The sequence below is a fragment of the Manihot esculenta genome, chromosome 14 (genome assembly GCF_001659605.2).
Source record: "Manihot esculenta cultivar AM560-2 chromosome 14, M.esculenta_v8, whole genome shotgun sequence".
Classification (NCBI taxonomy): domain Eukaryota; kingdom Viridiplantae; phylum Streptophyta; class Magnoliopsida; order Malpighiales; family Euphorbiaceae; genus Manihot; species Manihot esculenta.
Window position 1 is genome coordinate 1,156,078 of NC_035174.2, and position 19,733 is coordinate 1,175,810.

Consider the following 19,733-nt stretch of genomic DNA (forward strand, 5'->3'; position numbering starts at 1 on the left):
ATTGAGTTTGATTGTAAAAATCCACCTGCACTCTATCGTTCTTTTCCCACTGGGTAGTGATACAAGCTCCCATGTATGTTTTTTCTACAAGGCTTCCATTTCATTATTCATAGCTTTCTTCCATTTTAAATTCATTAATGCTTCCTGTAGGATTAGATATATGGGATAATTGATTTACAATAAGTGTATGAGATTTTGACAAACGATGAGAAGAGGTATAATTATTAATGGGATATTTAGACTTAGCTTTAACATCAAGATCATATTGAATTTTAGGAATTCCTCTATTTATCCTAATTGGATATCTTGGTTTAGGTCTAAGAGGAGTGGACTCATGTATTTCAAGAGATGAAGGTAAAGAAGTTACTTGAGGAGACACATCCGAAGTTTCTATGACTGTTCGAGTGCCTTGGGAAATTGTACTATCTTGATTTTCATGAATACCATCAACAATTTCAGGATGTGTATTAACCCAAAAGTTCAACATTTGGTTGCACATCAATTAGCGCTTGTTCCTGAAAAAACTCATGAGTGTTGTGGAAACTCATGAGTGTTGTCTTTACCTAAATTAAGTGTTGTCTCCCCCTGAAGAGAGCACTCATGACCACCGAAAAAAGGACGATTTTCATGGAATGCAACATCTCGAGTTACACTCATTTTATTTTTATTAGGATCTTAGCACCTATATCCCTTTTTAAAATATGCATATCCAACAAATATGCAACGAACAACTCGTGGATCTAGCATATGCCGTACACCCAAACACACGTGGTTCAAGATTTGGCCAATCTGTGCTGAGATAAGTTCATGAAGTTTTTGATATAGAGTTTTGAAATCAATGACTCTTGATGGCATTCGATTGATAAGATATGTGGCATAATGAACAACTTTGCTCCAATACTCTCGTGGTACTTTCATTCCAAACAAGAAGCTTGAACAATTTCAAGTATTTGACGATTCTTTTGTTCTGCCAAGCCTTTTTGTTACGATGTATTAATACATTAAGTTTGGTGTCAAATGCCCTTTTTTTGACAAAAAAATTTCAAGTCAGAATTTATATACTCCCCACCATTATCCTATTGAAGAACTTGTATTCGGCATTGATACTGAAGCCACCATTTTATAAAGATTCTAAAAAACAGAATAAACTTTTTCTTTGTTTTGCAGGAGAGATATCTAAATCATACGAATATACTCATCAATAAATGTCATAAAATAATGAGCACCAGATAAATTAGAAATTTGAGTAGGTCTCCAAATATTAGAGTGAACAGTCACAAAAGATGTAATATTCTTATTATAATTGACCAAATAAAAAATTTTATGGCTCTTTGCCATTTTATAAATGTCCCGATTAAACTTAGAATCTGCATGCCATTTCATAAATGTCCCAATTAAACTTAAAATCTGCCTTAAAAAACAAATTTAATTGCAATTTGCAAAGATAATTAAACGATAGATAGATGTCCTAGACGACGATGACACAACCATGCCATATCCTTGTTTCCTTGACTTCCTTCCGTATTATTAGCTTGACCAGGTATGTAATCAAGATAGTACAAATTCCCACGCCTAATACCACAGCCAAGAGTCTATTGTGTTGCAATATCCTTAAAAAATACATTTATTAGGCCAAAATGTTAAGAGTACAATTTAAAGAATCTGTGATTTTGCTAACAGATAAAAGCTTGGAAGAAAGAGAAGGGATCACAAGCACGGTATCAAGATTTATGAAATTTGACACATGTACTGATTCTTCACTAATAACACATGCAACTCCTCTATTAGCAGTGAGGATGTGAGGTTGAATCGAAGAACACACAGAGGAAAGATGGGTAGAATAATTTGTCACGTGGTTAGTTGCACTGAGTTCAACGTATTCGGTTCAAATTGAAAAAATCGATCAAACTAAATTAATTTAAAAATTTAATTCAATTTTTTATTTATTTCGGTTCAGTTTGATTTTTAATTTTAAAAATTTTAGTTATTTCGATTCGGTTCAGTTTTGGTCAGAAAAAAATAAAAAAAATAAAACTGAATCGATTAATGATAATAATATATTATTTTCAATAATATAGAGATTAGATCGTGTCAATGTTAAAATATTCTAATTAAATTTTAAAATATTAAAAATAAAGTATAAAAAATAAAAAATTTAAAATTTATTAAAAATTCAAATCGATCAAATCAAATCAAATCAAATTGAATCAAACTGATTCGATTCAGTTTGATTTCTGATTAAAATTAGTTTAATTTTTATAAATACTAAAATTTTAATTTTTGATTTATTCGATTCGATTCAGTTTTGAACTGAACTGACCGAATGCACACCTGGTTATACTTCATCAATAATTCATGCATCATTCATGGTAAGATAAGTTTTGGACAGACATGGATTATCAGTCTTGGCAACATGTGCTGCAGCTGTATTTGAATTAGATGCAATCACTTCTTCATCAGTTGGTGGTAGTAATGACAGCTTGCCCAATTTTCTTCCTAGGTTTCTTCGTAAAATCCCACCATTTAGGATACCCAATAATTTCATAGCAACGTTGTTTAGAATGTCTCTCCTCACTACAATGAGTGTAAACATAGTTACCTCCTTTAGTGCCGGATTTTTTTCCTTTAGCTTGTTGGGAATTTGCAGAGCGTGTGCGGGCAGTCAAGTGAACCATGCTATCTGACTGGACTTTAGGTTCCTCCATTATTTGTCTCTGGTTGTGATCTTTACGGACATATGCACAGCATGACTCAAGATCCAAAGGTGGATCTTTTCTCAAAATTTCACTTCAAGTTTGATTGAATTCTGGGTCAAGGCCAGCCAAAAAAATATGAACTCGAAGTCGAGTCATATATTTGTGCAGCGATATGATTACAGCAATATTATTTTCTTGTGTTTGAACACAAACATCAATTTTCTGAAATATGCCAATCAGTTTATTGTAATATAAAGATAAGGGTCTACCATTTTGATGAGTAGTAAATGATCTCTGATTTAGTTCAAAGAGTTGCGTTTCATCCGAGCCATCATAAAATGTTTTTGCAACTGCTTCCCATATTTCTTTGGCTGTTTGAAGACGGATGAATCATTAAACATCAAGAGCGGACTCATAGAGTCCATAAGCCAACTCTTTACCCGATTATTATCAATGAACCAAGTTTCCAATTGCTTGTCATTTGCAGCTGGTTTTGGAGTTGTCCCTGTAAGGAATCCAGATTTGTTTCAAGCTCCAATACGCATCTCCATAAGTATTTACCGCCAATATATACTAATTAAGATATAATAAGATCTTAAATCATAATCTAAACAGAAAACAATTAATTTTAAATAAGTAAACAAAATATTCACAAAAGTTGTCAAATTTGACAACATTTGATAGCATAATTCCTGCCTTAAATTCCTCACGCCTACATCGTCATAGTGTCCTACAGTTCGAATTTCTGTCCACCATGCTTGGAGCTCTTGATCAGACACTACTAGGCTTGAATCTCGTTGGCTAGTGGCCTTAATGTGGCATTGGGAGTTCGGAAAAATATTGTCCTTGAACCGTATAATGTTGTGCCTTTAAGTTTTCTTGGCTTAACAAAAGATCATGATAATCTATGATGAACAGCTTCTTTTGTTTTATGGCCTGAACTCGTCACAGTTTGATCTATTAGCTAGAGAATTATCATAATAAGCGATTTGTAGCTATAAAAATTAGTTTTACTGTTCAATTTACCTCTTCAACTTTAATGATACCTCCAATTTCTGCCTCAATTATTTCTAGAGGTCCATATATCACAGGGTCCAGTTTACTCTTCAGTGGCCATTCCTGAAGGATTGGCAGGCAAGAGAGAAGATATTTTTAACCTTCATATTATGCAATGAAAAAGAAAATGGAACAACTAGTTCTTAGATTCAAACTGTGACTAATTTTATGCTGTATGGGCTGAGACCTGCAAGAGTTTGGCGAGCAAACTCTTCATCTCTTAGCCAAAAACATCTGTCCCCTGGAAATGCAAAGAAATGATATCCTAAGATCTTATGGTGGAAATTTCAGATTATGACAAAGATGTTAGGCTTAGAAGCTCTCTAAATCGGTATTAACCGGATAATTTCCAACCAACCAAGAAAATGGAAGACTTTGAATAAAACAGTTCAATCCAACCCTATCCACATTCCACATTGCAACCAAATTATCGGATATTGGATAAGTCGGATTGGTAGTTTTGTACCAAATTTTGAACAGCCCTATCACGAGCGGCGCTGGAACGACTCAATGAAAGCCATCTAATGGGTTTCGATGGAATCACCACAGTTGAGGAGGAAATGGTTGCGGGGTTGAATGTGGGTTGGTCGGGCTGTGACAGTGGTTCAGGGAGATGAAGAAGAGGCTGCCGGCGGGTGTTCTTGGTTGGTGCGAGCGGGAGATATAAATGGTGGAAATATACACAGCAGAGGAACATGGGTTTGTAATTATGGAGAGGGAGCTGTCGAAGGAGACGGGAAATGGGGATTTAGCTGTGAAGGGGAAGGTGGATCTATTGTGAGAGTCGGTGGAGAGGATACAATGAAAGGGGCTGTGTTGGACTGAGAATGTGTTCTGATGATGGGTTGCCGACTTAAAAGAACGAAGGAGAGGGACTGGGAACGATTGAGGTTTGTATAGGGAGAAGCTTCATGGATCGAAGCTGTGTCGTTTTTGGGCAGAAGGACAACAAGAAACGCAATTCTATTTCTCTAGGCAAATTTCAGATCACTCACCCAAACATCTTCCCAAAAAGAACTCCCCATCAACGGTAAAATTGAGGGGTTTATGTTTGCGTTTTAAAATTCTAGATAAATGGTTAAAAATTTAAAAAAAAAAAAAAGATATTGGAGGACTATGATTCAATTGTATAGGTACTTTGTACAATTTTATCCAATGGCCAATAATGAAAAGGTGAAAAAAAAAAGTTAGGATTTGAGGTTCTAAAATAAAATTAAAATTAAAAATAAATTAATTTTTGTCTTTTTTTAATTTTCTTTTTTCTCTTTTTATTTTTTAAAATAAAATTAACTTAACTAAAATCAAAAGAAACCATCAAATTTCAAATTAAAATTAAAATTAATTGAAAATTAACTGAAACTATAATTAACATTTTGCTAGAAAATTTAATTAACTAACTAAAAAATAATTTGGATTCTAATTTCAAAATTACAACTTCTAATTTTTTATTTTTTAATTTAATTTTTTCCTAAATTAATTAATGTTCTTGAAATAAATACTTCAATTTTATAAATAATTTTCAGTCAATACTTATTTATATATTCAAACAATTTAATTATAACAATAAAAAATTAGTATTATGATTAATTATAATAATATTTTATTCTATTATTTACAAATACATTATATCTTTACACTTTTAAATTATTACTTTTTTGCATTTCTAGAAAATGTCCATAGTTTTATTAATTTAAATTCATGAAATAATACTTTAAAAATGTGTCATATTATTTAAATTTATAAATAAAAATATAAAATATTATTTTAAAAAAATAAAAATATTATGTTTATATATTCTTTTAAAAAATTTCTTTTTGTTAAAATAATTATTTTTGTAATATGATTGGTGTACAAATGGTAGATACTGAAATTTGAAAGAATTATAGATTCAGCTTGCTAAATATAATTCTTTTTGTAATATGCTTGGTGTAATATAATTGCCAACAAGTCCAGAAGAAATCAAGAATTATAAATTCATCTTGTTAAGTATATTGTCATGTCGTTTGGCTCATCATTGAATGTCTAAATATTGGCGGGAACAAGGGATTTTCTGAGATGGAATATTTGGCTGCAGCGTAAAATTATGAACTTTGTGCAATCGGCTGATCAGAATCAGGGACATCCAATCCACACCGTTGGTTTTGTTGACATCAAGATCACTGACAGCAGGCTAAAGAGCATTTACTGCCAATTAGCTTTATAGGTTATCACACTGTATCAAGATTCTGGTTACCATTTCCTGTCTGGAGAAACCCTAGCAGTGCTGGTTTTGGCATTCCATTCTCTCCCACTGTATCAAAAAATTCGGTCAATGTAGATAACGTCTCAAAACCCTATCTCAGTATCGAAATTGATTGCAGGAGAAGGCCATTTCCATGGAAACTGGAGGAGGTAGCAGTGAAAGCCCCGTGGAACCAAAGAAAGGCAAATCCAAGATTCCCAGAAAGGCCAAAGAAAGCCTTCTGAAGCAGAGTTACTCTCTCTCTCTCTCTTTCTCTCTCCATATATGCAACATACGCGTATGTGTAAGTTTGATGGGGATGATTTATTTGGGATTTGTTTGGTCTGAGCAGAATCTCCAGCCGAGTTCTTCGCCGAGAACAAGAATATTGCGGGATTTGACAACGTAAGTTTCAAGTTTAGAACATTAATGCGTGCTTATTTATTGACGAATTGAGCAATATTGCCTTAAACTTATGCGTCAGAAAATTAGAGAGGGAGAAAAAAAATCTATTTCTCGTGTGTTAAGTATTTTTTATGAGTTGCTGTGTGTATTTCAGCCAGGGAAATGCCTATACACTACAGTGAGAGAACTTGTTGAAAATTCGCTTGATTCAGCGGAGTCCATTTCTGAGCTTCCCTTTGTAGAAATTACAATGTAAGTTCCATGTTTTTTGCATTTGCAATTGCAATTTTGTGAGGCTAGCATGGGTTGGGTAGCATCATATCATGTGCAACTGCAACCCTGCTAACAATGTTTAGTGGGTAAAGCACCCCTCTCTTATCCTTTTTGGCAAAAGTAATATCCATTACATGAACGCAGGCATCACTAGTCTTAACTTCAATTGATTGCTGCAGTGAAGAAATAGGGAAAAGCAAGTTCAATTCAATGATTGGTCTTGTTGATCGGGAGCGAGTTGATGAGGAACTTTATGATGATTATGAGACAGCTAAGGCTCGTGAGGTATGTTAACCTATAGCTTGAATTCCTTGATTTGTTGCTCTTGTTGATGCATTTGCAATTCTGTGTTTTGAAGTTGAATCATACTGCCTCCCAGTTATGGAGTTTGATTCTTGATGGTTTAAAACTTGTGTGTCACATAATTTGATTAGTAAAGTTGCTTCAACTTTATTATCAATTGCTTTGCCTGCAAGCGAGATTTTATGTGTGTCTCGAGGACTTTTGGAACTATGGTATTCATGATTGATTGTTGACATTATCTTTATCAGTTCTCCAACCCTTATTTCTCCACAATTTTTTAATGCCTTGCAGAAAAGATTAGCTAAGGAAGCTCGTGCTCAGGAAATGCAAGCAAAGAATGCTGCGCTTGGGAAGAAAGTCAAAGAACAACCATCTGCAAAGGGCATGAAGGGTCGAGGTGAGGCTTCATTTTACAGAGTCACATGCAAGGTGTGAGTTACTTTCATGCTCATTCTTCTTCTAGAATAATTTTTGGGCTTATTAATATTCTAGACCTTCTGGTTTTAATGATCCTTTTTGAATAGACCCCAAATTTTATTTTAAACATATCAAGGCTCACAAGTGCCACTGATTTTGAATATAGGATAATGGAAAAGGAATGCCACATGATGACATCCCAAATATGTTTGGACGGGGTTAGTAGTTACTCACCAGCTGTTGTTTCCATATGCTACCAATTTGTAGATGGATAGTGATAGTTGTTTTATTTGTAGATAACTGTCCAGCATTTCTATCAGCTTGATTTTAAGTGTATTTTTGTATGCAGTCCTGTCTGGGACAAAATATGGGCTCAAGCAGACACGTGGAAAGTTTGGTCTCGGTGCAAAAATGGTAATAATTTTTACTGGAGCTTGATGCATCTATGTCTTTGAATCTTCATAACTGCAACTATAAAACCATGTGCACGTGCATTACATTGTCATTATAATGTATCTGCTTTTCCCTTTCAGTATGAAATCTAAAACCTTTTCTCAGATCGAGTATACTTTTCAGCATGTCAGGTTTCCCAATGAAATCAAGATGATAAACACGTCATTACAAATGGCATTTTATAGCTATAAATACATTATGTTTGGATGTTGCTTTAAATAAATGTAGTTTCATAATCAATATTCATGAATGCTGTCTAATTGGATTATTTGTTTTTATTCTTTCCTACTTGATACTTGTGGCAAAATATACTATTAATTTTTTTTTCATTTTACTTGCGTAGGCATTGATATGGTCCAAAATGAGTACTGGACTTCCTATTGAGATCTCGTCGTCAATGAAGAACCAAAACTATATTTCATTCTGCAGGCTGGATATAGATATTCATCGGTATGGCTTAAATATATGGACAGACAGCATGAATGTTTTCAATAATTTTCTAATGAAGTGCTGAACATTCATTTACTTTATGTGTGCAGTGTTTTTGAGTCTATTTTTTATTCATTTGTGTATATGAAAATATATAAATTCGGGTAAATACCTATTTAAACACCTGAACTATTTAAGATTTACCTATCGCACACCTGTACTAAAATCGAAACCTAATAAACACTTAAACCTACAAATTTAAAACCATTAAACACAAATTGGTACAGTCAGCAACCTAGGCAGATGCACGTGCTCAAGAGCGAGTTAACCATATAAAATTGATGCTAACGTGGAATATATCTTAATTTAATATGATTATTTTATTAATAAATTAAAAGAACTATTATTTTAAAAAATGTGTCTCCTCCATTTGCTTCTACAAAGAAGGATCCACAGTAAACCTCAAAGTCAGAGATCACTGTTTGCTGGGGAGGAAATAACCCACAGTAAACCATAAGGATTCTTCACCATGCCTACAACGATCACCACCATAGTAAGCTCCAATCTTCCCCAAGAATCTTGGCCTCAGCTACGGTTCTCGAGGCCACGGCCTTAGATCTAGCCGCTCCAATGTGCTCAGTCTCTAAGCATTGAGCAATTTCAGTTGCAGAGTCTTCATTGGTGCAAAATATCCATCATAGCATCTATTGTCACTATTCTTTAAGCATATGTTGTGAAAGTACTCTAGTGTCCAAGCATTATGAAGATCAAGGCAGTAGCACCACCAGTGAGAAAGTATAGTGCAAAGCATTAGAGAACCTATCCCTGCATTCCTCAGAACAAGGTTTTTGAAGATCAAGTTTAGTTTGCTGCTTTTTTTTAATCAAGGTTTTATAAACTTCAATTGGGTTGATATGGAGAAGTGTTGAGATTGGGTCATTATAAGATGGTTTATTTTGATATATCAAATCGCAAAAACACAAACACACGCACTAGAGAGAGAGACCTTGTCACCCAAACTTCATCTTTGCAGACACTATGGGTCTCATATCATTGGTCTTGATTTCTCCACTCCCTCTCTTCACATTCAAAGGATTGTGCAAAATTGTGTTTATAAGTAATGATTTTAATCAGTTCAGGTGTATTCTAGGTCACGAAATTTGTTCAGGTGTGAGATGGACAAAAACGATATAGTTCAAGTGTCTAAATATATACTTGGCCTATAAATTCTCATTAACTATCGTTTTCTATATTTTATTTAGTTACTGGAAAATGTTAAAATATATTTGACAATATTGAAATGTATTTTAAGGTAACACTCCTGGGAAAATTAATACTTTGTAACTTTTTAATCAGGAACGTTCCTCATATTCATTTTCACGAAAAAAGGAAAAATGATGATAGGTGGCATGGAGCTGAAATTCAAGTGGTGATTGAGGGGAACTGGACAACTTACCGTGTATGATGGGGCATACATTTAATATTTTATTATATTTTCTAAAATCACGGTTTTATTAATTGTTTTGTTTTATGTTTGGGTAGGACACTAGAATAAACTCAAGTGATAGAAGTTGTCTGATTAACACTAATCTCCTTTGTGCTGCAGTCCAAAATGTTGCACTACATGCGCCAAATGGCTGTTATCACTCCTTATGCCCAATTTCTTTTCAAATTTATATCAGATACATCTGAGTATGTGCTCTCTCCCTCTCTCCCTCACCCCCTCTCCCATCCAATTATGCTCCCACTGCTGGAGATGCTGCCATACTGTCAAACAATCTAGCATGTAGCAAACATGCATACATGTTCTTGATTTATAGTTGTACCTTTTTTGTCCTGCAGCAAAAATGTAACTATAAACTTTGCACGGAGAACAGATGTAATGCCCCCTGTTCCCCTGGAGACAAAGCATCATCCATCATCTGTTGATTTGTTGTTGATCAAACGCCTAATTGCAGAAACTTCAAAACAGAACCTTTTGCAGTTTCTTCAGCATGAATTTGTAAACATAGGAAAGGCACATGCTGAACGATTAATTGGTAATAATTTGTACCTAACTTCAATCTGTTAATTGGTTATGCTAGTCAAGAAAATACTTTGATATGCATATGGCATGTCAATTAAATAAAGAAACAACCAAAATGCCATTCTGGTTTTTGTACTTTTTCAATTCACAAGTTCATATTCTAATGTTTTAGGGGAAATGGGTCCAGAATTTAGCCCAAAAATGCCCATTAAGTCTCTGACTGATCAACAGATAGTTCGGATCCATCAGTTGTTTCGTCAAGCCAAGTTTGATGACCCCACTGGTGATGTATGTCCTGATCTCTGACCATCTCGTTCACTTGACTGCGCTGTACCTTTACATTGGTATCTATGTATTTTTGTTCCTAGCATTTGCATTTATGGTCCTGTATTTTAGTGTCTTAGTCCTGCAGGGGAATACAATCTTCGTCTTGGAATTATAAAGGAGCTGCATCCAGACATGGTTGCCACTTATTCAAGCAGGTTGTTTTCAAAATCTTTTCTTGCTAAATCTTTTTTTTTTCCTTTCCCAGAAAACTAATTGCATATAATGGAGTAAAAATAATACCTAGTATTCGAAATGAAATTTATATTTTAACTATTGGACTTTGCCCTGCTATGGATAAACAGTAATATATTGTAACCATTCTACCTTGCCTGCTTCCGTGTGCAGTGCTCAAGTTTTTGAGGGACACCCATTTCTTGTGGAGGCTGGCGTTAGCGTGGGTGGAAAGGATGTTAAGCAGGTAAGTTCCTTAACACAAGGTACTTGAGTATGGGGATCAGAGATAAGTTGAAAACTGCTTTTTTTTCCCCTTTATGAGAGAAAACAGTATTTATGATGCTGTTGTCTCAGAATTTTCTTACGGTGAATATGATGTTAATTTTGCATACTGTCAGTAATAGGCTAAGATAAACCTTAGCAGATGCGTAAGAAGAAGAAGCACACACGCATTTTCATGTCCGTGCATGCTTGGTCATAGGTGTATGAATGTGACTGGTGCAAAATCAGGGATTCTGTTCCTATGTTCCTATTCTCTTGTGTTGGTTATTGCAGAAAGCTAGCTAAGTCTATCATTCTTCCAGTGACTTTGCCTGTCTAAAAAAAAATGCAGGGATTGAATATTTTTCGGTTTGCAAACCGCATACCACTCCTTTTCGAGCAGGGCGCTGATGTTGTCACCAGGACTGCCCTTAAGAGAATCAAGTAAGATCTAAAAGTATGATAATTCCTTTTGGATATATTGTGGTGTGAGGACAGTTATGTTGTTAAAATTAACCCAAACAGAACATATAGCTGAAATATATATTATTTTTTCTTTCAGTTGGGCTAGTTACAAGATTAACCAGATACAAGACAAGATAGGCGTCTTTGTAAGCATTGTGAGCACAAAAATCCCCTTTAAAGGGACTGGAAAGGAGTACATTGGAGATGATATCACTGAGATTGCTACTGCTGTCAAGGTGGGGATTTTGGTTTTCATTTTCATGTCATATTGGGAAAACGTAAGCTAACTTTATAGTTTCTGCAGTATGCCATTCAGCAATGCTGCATCCAGCTAAAATCCAAAATTATGAAGAAAATGCAGGCTCGGGAGCAACAGGAGCGGAAACGAAATTTAAGCAAGTAATTACAACCAAATGCCTGGACGCAATATGTTCATGTGTTACTATCTGCATGTACTGAATCATAATTTCCTCAAAATGGCAGGTATATTCCTGATGCTTCAGGCGCTGTATATGATGTTTTGAGAGAAATGGCGCAGTTACATGCATCAAAGAGGAAATGTTTTGAGGAAGAGGATGCTGATATACTTGAAAAAGTATCAGCACGTTTGATTACAAAAGACACGCTCACTGAAAAGCTTGCTCAGCATGTTGAAAAGGTGAGTTAATTAGTTTTGGTCTTGCCTTGGAGTTATAAATGTCGGCAGGGGCGTAATAGTTCTTGATTGAATTACAGTGAACTATTGGTATTTGCAGGTTAAATAATTGTACATTTATTAACATGGTTAGTGGGAGATATAAATGTTGCTGGAGATGTTCATACATATATTGGTATTTGCAGGTGGACTACGAAATGGCATTGGAGTATGCTACACAAAGTGGAGTGAGTGAGGAACCAAGAGAAGATATATATATCCAAACGCTTGAATCTGAAAACAAATTCATCGACTTCCATAGTCCCATCTTTGTTTTCAGACTCATCTCTTAGGAATTTAGGGATATTCTTTGATTACCTTCTACATCTGCATCAACATAGATGGAAGACTGTTGTTACACAGGTCATTTCATTATTTAACTTGTTTGTGATAAAAGGAAATTAGATGTCGATTGTGATTTGTATGAATGATTTTTTTTTCTTCCCAAATACTGGTGATGTATTGTATTGTATTGTAAATCATCTAGAAGAAGCTGTGTACATGCAGAGCAGCTTCTTTGTTTACACGTTCTGGTGGATCAGTGTGAAATTTGATGACCATATTATAAATTCATAAAGAGAAAAGGATAGGGTTCAGTTTGATTTTAGTTTTCTTTTTAAATTTTCTTGAGATTTGATTTAACAGTCTTATTTCCTTTTTTTTCTAAAAAAAAAAGTTCTCTTTGAGCGAGTTTTTATTTTTTTTATTTCCACAGCGTATTTATATTAAAAATCATAGATGTATTTCATACAAGAATCATCTTATAAGGGCCAAGCCCACTACAAACAATCAAATCACAGCTCAATTCTATCAGAACCCCAGGGCCGAGGGAAGAACTTGGCATCTCACCCAGCAGTTGATGGCTTTACGGCATCTATGTCGGTAAATTATGAAATGTTAAAGGATAGGTAAAACGTTTATTTTATATTAGTAAAAATGCACAAACATGTGCACAAAATGTATTATATAATTTGCCAGCTACCATTATACCAACAGGAAAACTGCCAATCAAGCCGTAAACAAGCTAGAGAAAAATTCAAATCTAAAGTCACCTTTGCTTGACGCTAGAGTAGTGCTGGACGAACCGAAAACTGGCCTGGCATTACTCTTTGCCCTGAGGAGAGAGCGATAAAACTCTGTACCACCCTTTAACGGCCAGCCAATCTCTTCACACATAACCTATGCATTTAAGAATTAAACTATCATTATAAAATTATGTTTTCTAATATTTAATTTTAATTTTACATTAATTCTTCAGTTATTACTATATTAATATTTCTTAATTTAATGAAAATCTATTAGACCAATAATAAATGATAGGCTATCTATGCATCAAAATGCTCTTGAAGAAGATTAATTAAAAATAATTCTATTTATAAATATAAATATATATTTTAATCCACTTAGAGTCATATAGGTAGGCCAGTGATAAATATATTCAAATAAATTTTGAGAAATTTTAAATTTTATTTTCTTAATTTCTAATTAAAAAAAATATATATTTTTTAATATCTTAAAATTTTTTTGAGCATTATAAAAACAGATAAGTCCGAGGGCATCTTAAACAAATATCTGAAGCAATTACAATTTATATGGAAATCGTCCAAAAAATAGGAAATTTCATAGGAATTCATTCTTATTCACAGTAAAGCTATGGCGGACAGAGATGATAGGGATGGGCTAATGATGAAAAAAATAAAAAAGATAGGGATGGGTAAAGAGAAAACAGATGGAAGTTGTGAGTTTAATCCGGGCAGAGCAGAAGCCAGGTGTGGCCTTATAACAGAGATGCATATATATATATATATATATATAGTGAAAGTAGAGAAATGTAAATAAATTATATTCTCATGATAAAATTATTTTTAAAATAAATAAATAAAAATCATGTGAACATTTTAGTTAATTTTATATATAAATTTATATGTGAAAACCCTTACAATAGATTTTTTTTTTTTAATTGTAAAAGACACCCTTACAGGCGTACCTTTATTTGTACCAACCTGAAAGCGGAAACCATATAAGTATCTTCAAGATCTAAATTGCAGGATTCAAAAATGGCGAACCCTCCTTGTATTGCAATTATTGGAGCTGGCATCTTCGTTAGAACCCAGTACATTCCCAGATTAGCTGAGATCTCTAATCTCTTTAAGCTTAAGGCTATTTGGAGCCGCACTGAGGTCAGTGATCTGGTCTCTTAACTCTATTGCTTCTTATTCTTTACTTGATTGTTAATACCCATCTCTTTATCTGTATAAAAACGATTTTGTGTGTAGGAATCTGCGAGAGGAGCAATGGAGATAGCGCGGGGTAAGAGTTTCCCAGAGGTGGAGTGTAAGTGGGGTGATAAGGGTCTCGATGAGATTATCCAAGATGGGTCAATTCTTGCTGTTGCTGTGGTTCTCGCTGGACAGATTCAGGTTTAGCTACTTTGTTCTTAAAGATCTCTTGCTTTAGCATGCCTATTATAAGTTTATGATTAGATTATTTGCTCAGCGAAATAAATTCTGCAGGTTGATATCTCACTGAAGCTACTGAAGGCAGGGAAGCATGTCCTGCAAGGTGATACACATTTTTTAGACATATAAATTGAAAGCAAATTTACTTGGCACTTCCACAATCAGCTTATAAGATTTTACTATTTTAGGAGTTTAGATTAATAAAAAGGATATCCTCTATCCGCAACTAGACAAAAATAAATAAGCTTTTATTTTATTTTAAAATATATATATATATATTATTGATGCATTTGCACTATGCTTCAACTGTTAGTAGACATCTATCTATTATTTAATATTCTTTTTAACTGTGTATTTCTTTTCTGTGCATTATACTAAATATTCCACTTGTTTTCACTTGCATTGCTCTGCTAACCTGGACAATCTTCAGAGAAACCAGCAGCAGCTTGTAAGTCGGAGTTTTGTTTTATACTCTTCTCTTTCACTCTCTTCTGTTGGAATGATTTGCTGTTTTTATCTTCGTTCTCCATGAAATTTAGAATGGAAAGCATTGCATGAGTGCAAATGTTCATGAATGTACCTTTTCAGGTTAGAGAATATGTTATTCATAGGTTCTTTTATGTGGGAGCGTTGAAATTGCTTTGCAGTAATGGTATTATCTTTTGAATTAGTATGAAAACAAGTAAAATTAAAACCTTCGTCCAGACCCTTTAGTTATAAGCCTGACACTTTGGCTTGTAACCTCTTCTTGTTGCTTAGTTGATTCTATGTAACATAAGTTTGGAGAAGACATAGATAAACGTGCAGAGTAAACCTGAACGAGGACTCCAAATAACTCCCTCTGATGAGAAACACCTGTGAAGTCAGTGACATTAAAATAGGATAAGGCTCTTATATATGAAAGAGATTATTGTCCTAGTCTTGTGACTCTGTTACATGAATTTAGAAAATGTTGAATCTTCTTTCAAATGCCCCAAAACAAAGTGATAGAAATAATAATAATTAAAAAGAAAAATCTTACAAATGCCAGCGTATCTTTTTACTTATGTGCAGGCTAAGGCATTAAAAAAATCTTGAAAAGAAGTCAAACTGTATTATCACTTTCAATATAAGATAGCTGATTGATAATTATGGATAGCTTTTCTGGATCAGGTGTAAACCTCAAATGAACTGATAGACTCTGGCTTTTACAATGCAGCTATAAATGAAATAGAAACTGTTCTATCAACTTACAAATCTATTTATACCAATTCCCCTAGTCAACCAATTTGGGCTGTGGCAGAGAATTATAGATTTGAACCTGCTTTTGTGGAGGTACCCTTTTTCCCCTCCTTTTTGCATATATCATTTGGTTGCAATTTCTCTAAGTTACAATATACTCGCCATTGCATCTGCAGGGAAAGAAACTGTTGCCTGAAATTGGGGACATGATGTCTGTCCAAGTTATTGTTGAAGGATCAATGAATAGTGCAAACCCTTACTTCTCAAGCTCATGGCGACGGAATTTTATTGTATGTATTTTGGTTTTATATTTAATTTTCCCAGATTTAATTTATGGATTTGCAAATGCGATCATCGTACATATGTTTTGCATGCTTAATTGCAAGTTACAAGCCTGACATTATGAAATGAGCTTTTCCATAAGAGATGAATGAATCTCATTTTGGACATAGTGTGCTGGTTCTTAGTGCTTTATTCCTACAGTATTAAGATGCAAGGGAACTATTTTCTTGTACCATGACGTAAATTACAGCAGCACCTTATCATTCCTTGCAGTATGCAGTTTAATGAATCTAAGCATTCCATTGGTTTTTGTGTGATTGTTAGTGTAGGTATATTGTTGTGTGGTTGTCAGTGTAGGTATAGTTCTTTGCTGACCAGATAACTGACTGGTGTATTCCTTTTTTATCAGGGCGGTTTCATTCTGGATATGGGGGTGCATTTCATTGCAGGATTAAGAATGGTAATCTCTCATATTCAATATATCTTACTGGTAATAGGCACTGACTATTCGCCAGATAGCATGTCCAACCCTTTCGTACAAATAATGTTCTGCTTCTTTTAGAATCAAATAGATCTATTTGATCTTTGGAATACTAGTCACACTGGGGTTTTGTATTAATTAGCATTGCTTATTGCTTCTTGTATTTCTTTATCTTCACCTTTTTATATTTGAGTGGACTGGGGTGCCATTTTACATGTGTATGTTTGTTTATGTAGATGCTTCAAATTGTGAACTCCTGAAGTATCTTACGACTGATCATAGATTGGAATAATTTTCTCATATTGTTTATCTATATAATAAAGGTGTCCACACTACCATATAGTTTTATATGGACAGGGTACATATTATGATTTAGTCATGTTCATTCCCATGTATGAGATATTCATAACGTCTGGTTCAGCAAATCCTTACTGAACGAGTATGTGGCTTGAAAAGTTATCATTCTTCATTTTTGTATCCATTTTTACCTCCTAATTTTATTGTACTTTCATTAAACAGCTTGTTGGATGTGACGTGATTTCAGTGTCGGCTAATATCTCTCATGTGGACAAAACTTTACCTCCACCTGATAACATATCCTCTATCTTGTAAGTTCCTCACACATAAACTAGACTCTCCAAGAAGTATATTTTGATGTAATTGCAAGTCTGTGGGTGACTGACTGACTGACTATGGACTTTTCTTTCTCAGTCAACTGGAGAATGGATGTTCTGGGGTCTTTGTAATGATTGTATCCTCAAGATCACCAAAGGCATGTGGTAAAGTAATATTGTTAATTCATACAGAATGTGTAAAACTTTTTTTTTTTTCTAATAGTTTCTTTCTCTTTTAGATATACTGGCGAATTGTCGGCTTAAAGGGAACACTAGAAATTGGCAGGGGAATGCAGGATGGACAACATGGTTACACGGTATGTCAAAACATTTTTTGGGCAGCCTTAGAAACTCAGAGAAATTGGTTTTCCTGAGATGTCTAATCTTCTGATTACCTTGTAGCTCAAAGAATTCATTATTTTACCCACCATGATTCATGGCACTTTATATTCTACAATAACTTAGAAAATTGGCAACCTAGAACTGATATTGTACATTACAATCTCAGGTTTCATTTTATGGTGCTGATGGGCACAGCAAAAATTGGTTCTACCCATTCAGTGGAGTGACTGAAGAATTAACTACTTTTTTGCGTGATGTTTCACATGCGAACCTTAAGGTATTATGATGTCTTCCTGCATACTTCATTTCTATGTTCTATCATATACATGATAATGTTCTTTTTTGTAGTTTTAACCTTTATTATTGGATGACCAGTCTGTTCTATTGTTGAATGCACCTTTTGGCAGGCAATAGAACAAAATTTTCCAATTCAATATGACAGCCTTATTGTTTGAAATTCGAACATTATCTTTAATCATTCGCTTTGTCTTCTTTCCCTCAACGTCACTTTGTTGTTAGATGCCATAATAGTTAATATGAAGCAGCAAAATGCTTCTATATAGGCTACTAACTTGCTTTTGCTGACACTTCTCAATCCTACTTATTTGTTACAGAAGGGAAGTAACCATGAAATAGAGCCCCGTCTCTCTTTCATTGAAGGTGCTAGAGACGTTGCTGTTTTAGATGCAATGCTTGAATCTGGAATGAAAAATGGAGCTCAGATTCAGGTAAAGAAGTTATAAGTTATACGCTAAATACGATCTCAAGATGATTATGCTAGGGATAGGGGAAGGGAGAGAGAAGAAAATAAACAAATATTGTACTACATTCTGCAAGTGAACTGCATTTCTTTAGTTTAAGTCATTGATTTACGCTGTTAATTTTCAATGGTGTATGTATTTCAAGTTCTTAGGTTGTAGATTGGTGCTGAAACTAGCAGTGTAATTGATTTAATTTGTTACAAATTCTGCAAATTGATGTTGTAAAGATACTAGTGCGCTAATAAAGGCTCAGAAATTTATAGGAGGAAGAGGAAGATTATTCGAATCTCGGAATCTGGAACACACATTATTGGCAGTTCAGTTTTTAGAGAGGTTATTGAGGAAGAGGGTGTGTATTCTTGTAAATCTCTAGCGGTCTTAACCCAAATAGCTATGTTATTTGTGAACATGGTGAATGATGAGTCCCAATCAGCAATTTAAAGACCTACTCAGAAGACAATGACATGATACGTTATAGTATGGCCTCTGAGACATTTAACATTAAATTTGTTGAATGTCTTCTCGGACAAGGCAGCTATACCATTTTTCCCATTTCACAAAACTACAACTTGGCAGACAGCTATTTAATATTACAGAGCATTGAATTTGAGTCTCAATTAAAATTAAATAAAGGGGAAAAGAAAAGCAGAAAAGAATATGGATGGTATAGTTATTTCAAAACCAACTGTACCTAACACCAAACCTCTCCCATTACTTTTCTCGACTGCTGAATGGAAAAGAACGGACATTACATTTATTCTTGGTTCCTGAGGAAAGGCACTTTTGATATTTTGGATGCAAGAAGTTGGATGTTGCTTTCAAGACTTCAAAGTACTTGCTTCCATCTATTTTGGTAATCTATTTGAATTCAGTTTTGGTTAGCAGTTTTAGTGAAATTGATTTTTTTTTTGTAATCATTTTATTTTATATTAAATATGCCCACTGATTAGCGTGATGAATAGTTTGAATTTTACTACTTCCTCAAAAGGAAAAAAAAGTGTGATAAATCATTTTCTTTCTTCTCTATTAGGTAAACCAATTGAATATGGACAATTTTTTTAAGGTGCTACTTATAAACGCAAAACGTGATCATTTTGGTGTACCTAAAACTTCTCAGCAAAGAAAATTCTTACCGACAAATATATAAATTAAAAGAAAGGGACAATTACTGTACATTTAACTTTATATAAAAATGAATAAATAATTTACATAAGATGAATCAAGAAATAAATTAAATTAAAGACTCAGTAATTTTCTCAAAAAATAAAGAAAAAAAAAAAAAAAAAAAAAAAAGACCCATCCATCGTGTGCCCAACCCCACCATGGTCCTCGCAAAACTACTAATGTAAATAATTGATGGCAAGAAAATATCA

At 34.1% G+C, this 19,733-nt stretch overlaps 2 protein-coding genes and 1 long non-coding RNA gene across 8 annotated transcripts; 2 read left to right on the forward strand and 1 right to left on the reverse strand.

Annotated features, from left to right (window-relative positions):
- Positions 1-3,258: 3,258 nt before the first annotated feature.
- LOC110630645 lies at positions 3,259-4,764 on the reverse strand. Its single transcript, XR_002490407.2, has 3 exons — positions 3,908-4,764; positions 3,723-3,815; positions 3,259-3,632 (listed from the first exon to the last, which is right to left on the reverse strand). It is a non-coding gene; the product is annotated as an uncharacterized LOC110630645 (long non-coding RNA).
- A 1,101-nt stretch (positions 4,765-5,865) lies between these two features.
- LOC110600627 (DNA topoisomerase 6 subunit B) lies at positions 5,866-12,807 on the forward strand. 2 transcript variants are annotated; one of them, XM_021737496.2, is made up of 19 exons: positions 5,866-6,224; positions 6,326-6,378; positions 6,533-6,630; positions 6,796-6,936; positions 7,246-7,383; positions 7,538-7,589; positions 7,721-7,785; positions 8,168-8,274; positions 9,610-9,712; positions 9,860-9,945; positions 10,096-10,292; positions 10,452-10,567; positions 10,676-10,761; positions 10,952-11,024; positions 11,394-11,485; positions 11,604-11,742; positions 11,811-11,905; positions 11,990-12,164; positions 12,347-12,807. In XM_021737496.2, the coding sequence occupies exons 4-19, from the start codon at positions 6,862-6,864 to the stop codon at positions 12,491-12,493; spliced, it is 1,746 nt and encodes a 581-aa protein (XP_021593188.1). In that variant the 5' UTR covers positions 5,866-6,224; positions 6,326-6,378; positions 6,533-6,630; positions 6,796-6,861; the 3' UTR covers positions 12,494-12,807. The 2 variants fall into 2 exon arrangements, with proteins under 2 accessions (XP_021593188.1, XP_021593187.1); XM_021737495.2 differs by having other exon boundaries at positions 6,831-6,936.
- A 1,340-nt stretch (positions 12,808-14,147) lies between these two features.
- Positions 14,148-18,643, forward strand: LOC110630916 (uncharacterized protein YMR315W). 5 transcript variants are annotated; one of them, XR_006348400.1, is made up of 12 exons: positions 14,148-14,380; positions 14,477-14,620; positions 14,714-14,762; positions 15,090-15,107; positions 15,858-15,973; positions 16,057-16,170; positions 16,572-16,622; positions 17,163-17,251; positions 17,355-17,422; positions 17,497-17,574; positions 17,766-17,876; positions 18,214-18,643. XR_006348400.1 is itself a non-coding variant. In XM_021778564.2 (12 exons), the coding sequence occupies exons 1-12, from the start codon at positions 14,258-14,260 to the stop codon at positions 18,340-18,342; spliced, it is 1,080 nt and encodes a 359-aa protein (XP_021634256.1). In that variant the 5' UTR covers positions 14,149-14,257; the 3' UTR covers positions 18,343-18,643. The 5 variants fall into 5 exon arrangements, 3 of the variants coding, with proteins under 3 accessions (XP_021634256.1, XP_043806010.1, XP_021634255.1); XR_006348401.1 differs by having other exon boundaries at positions 18,217-18,358; XM_021778564.2 differs by having other exon boundaries at positions 14,149-14,380; positions 17,355-17,415; positions 18,217-18,643.
- Positions 18,644-19,733: the final 1,090 nt, after the last annotated feature.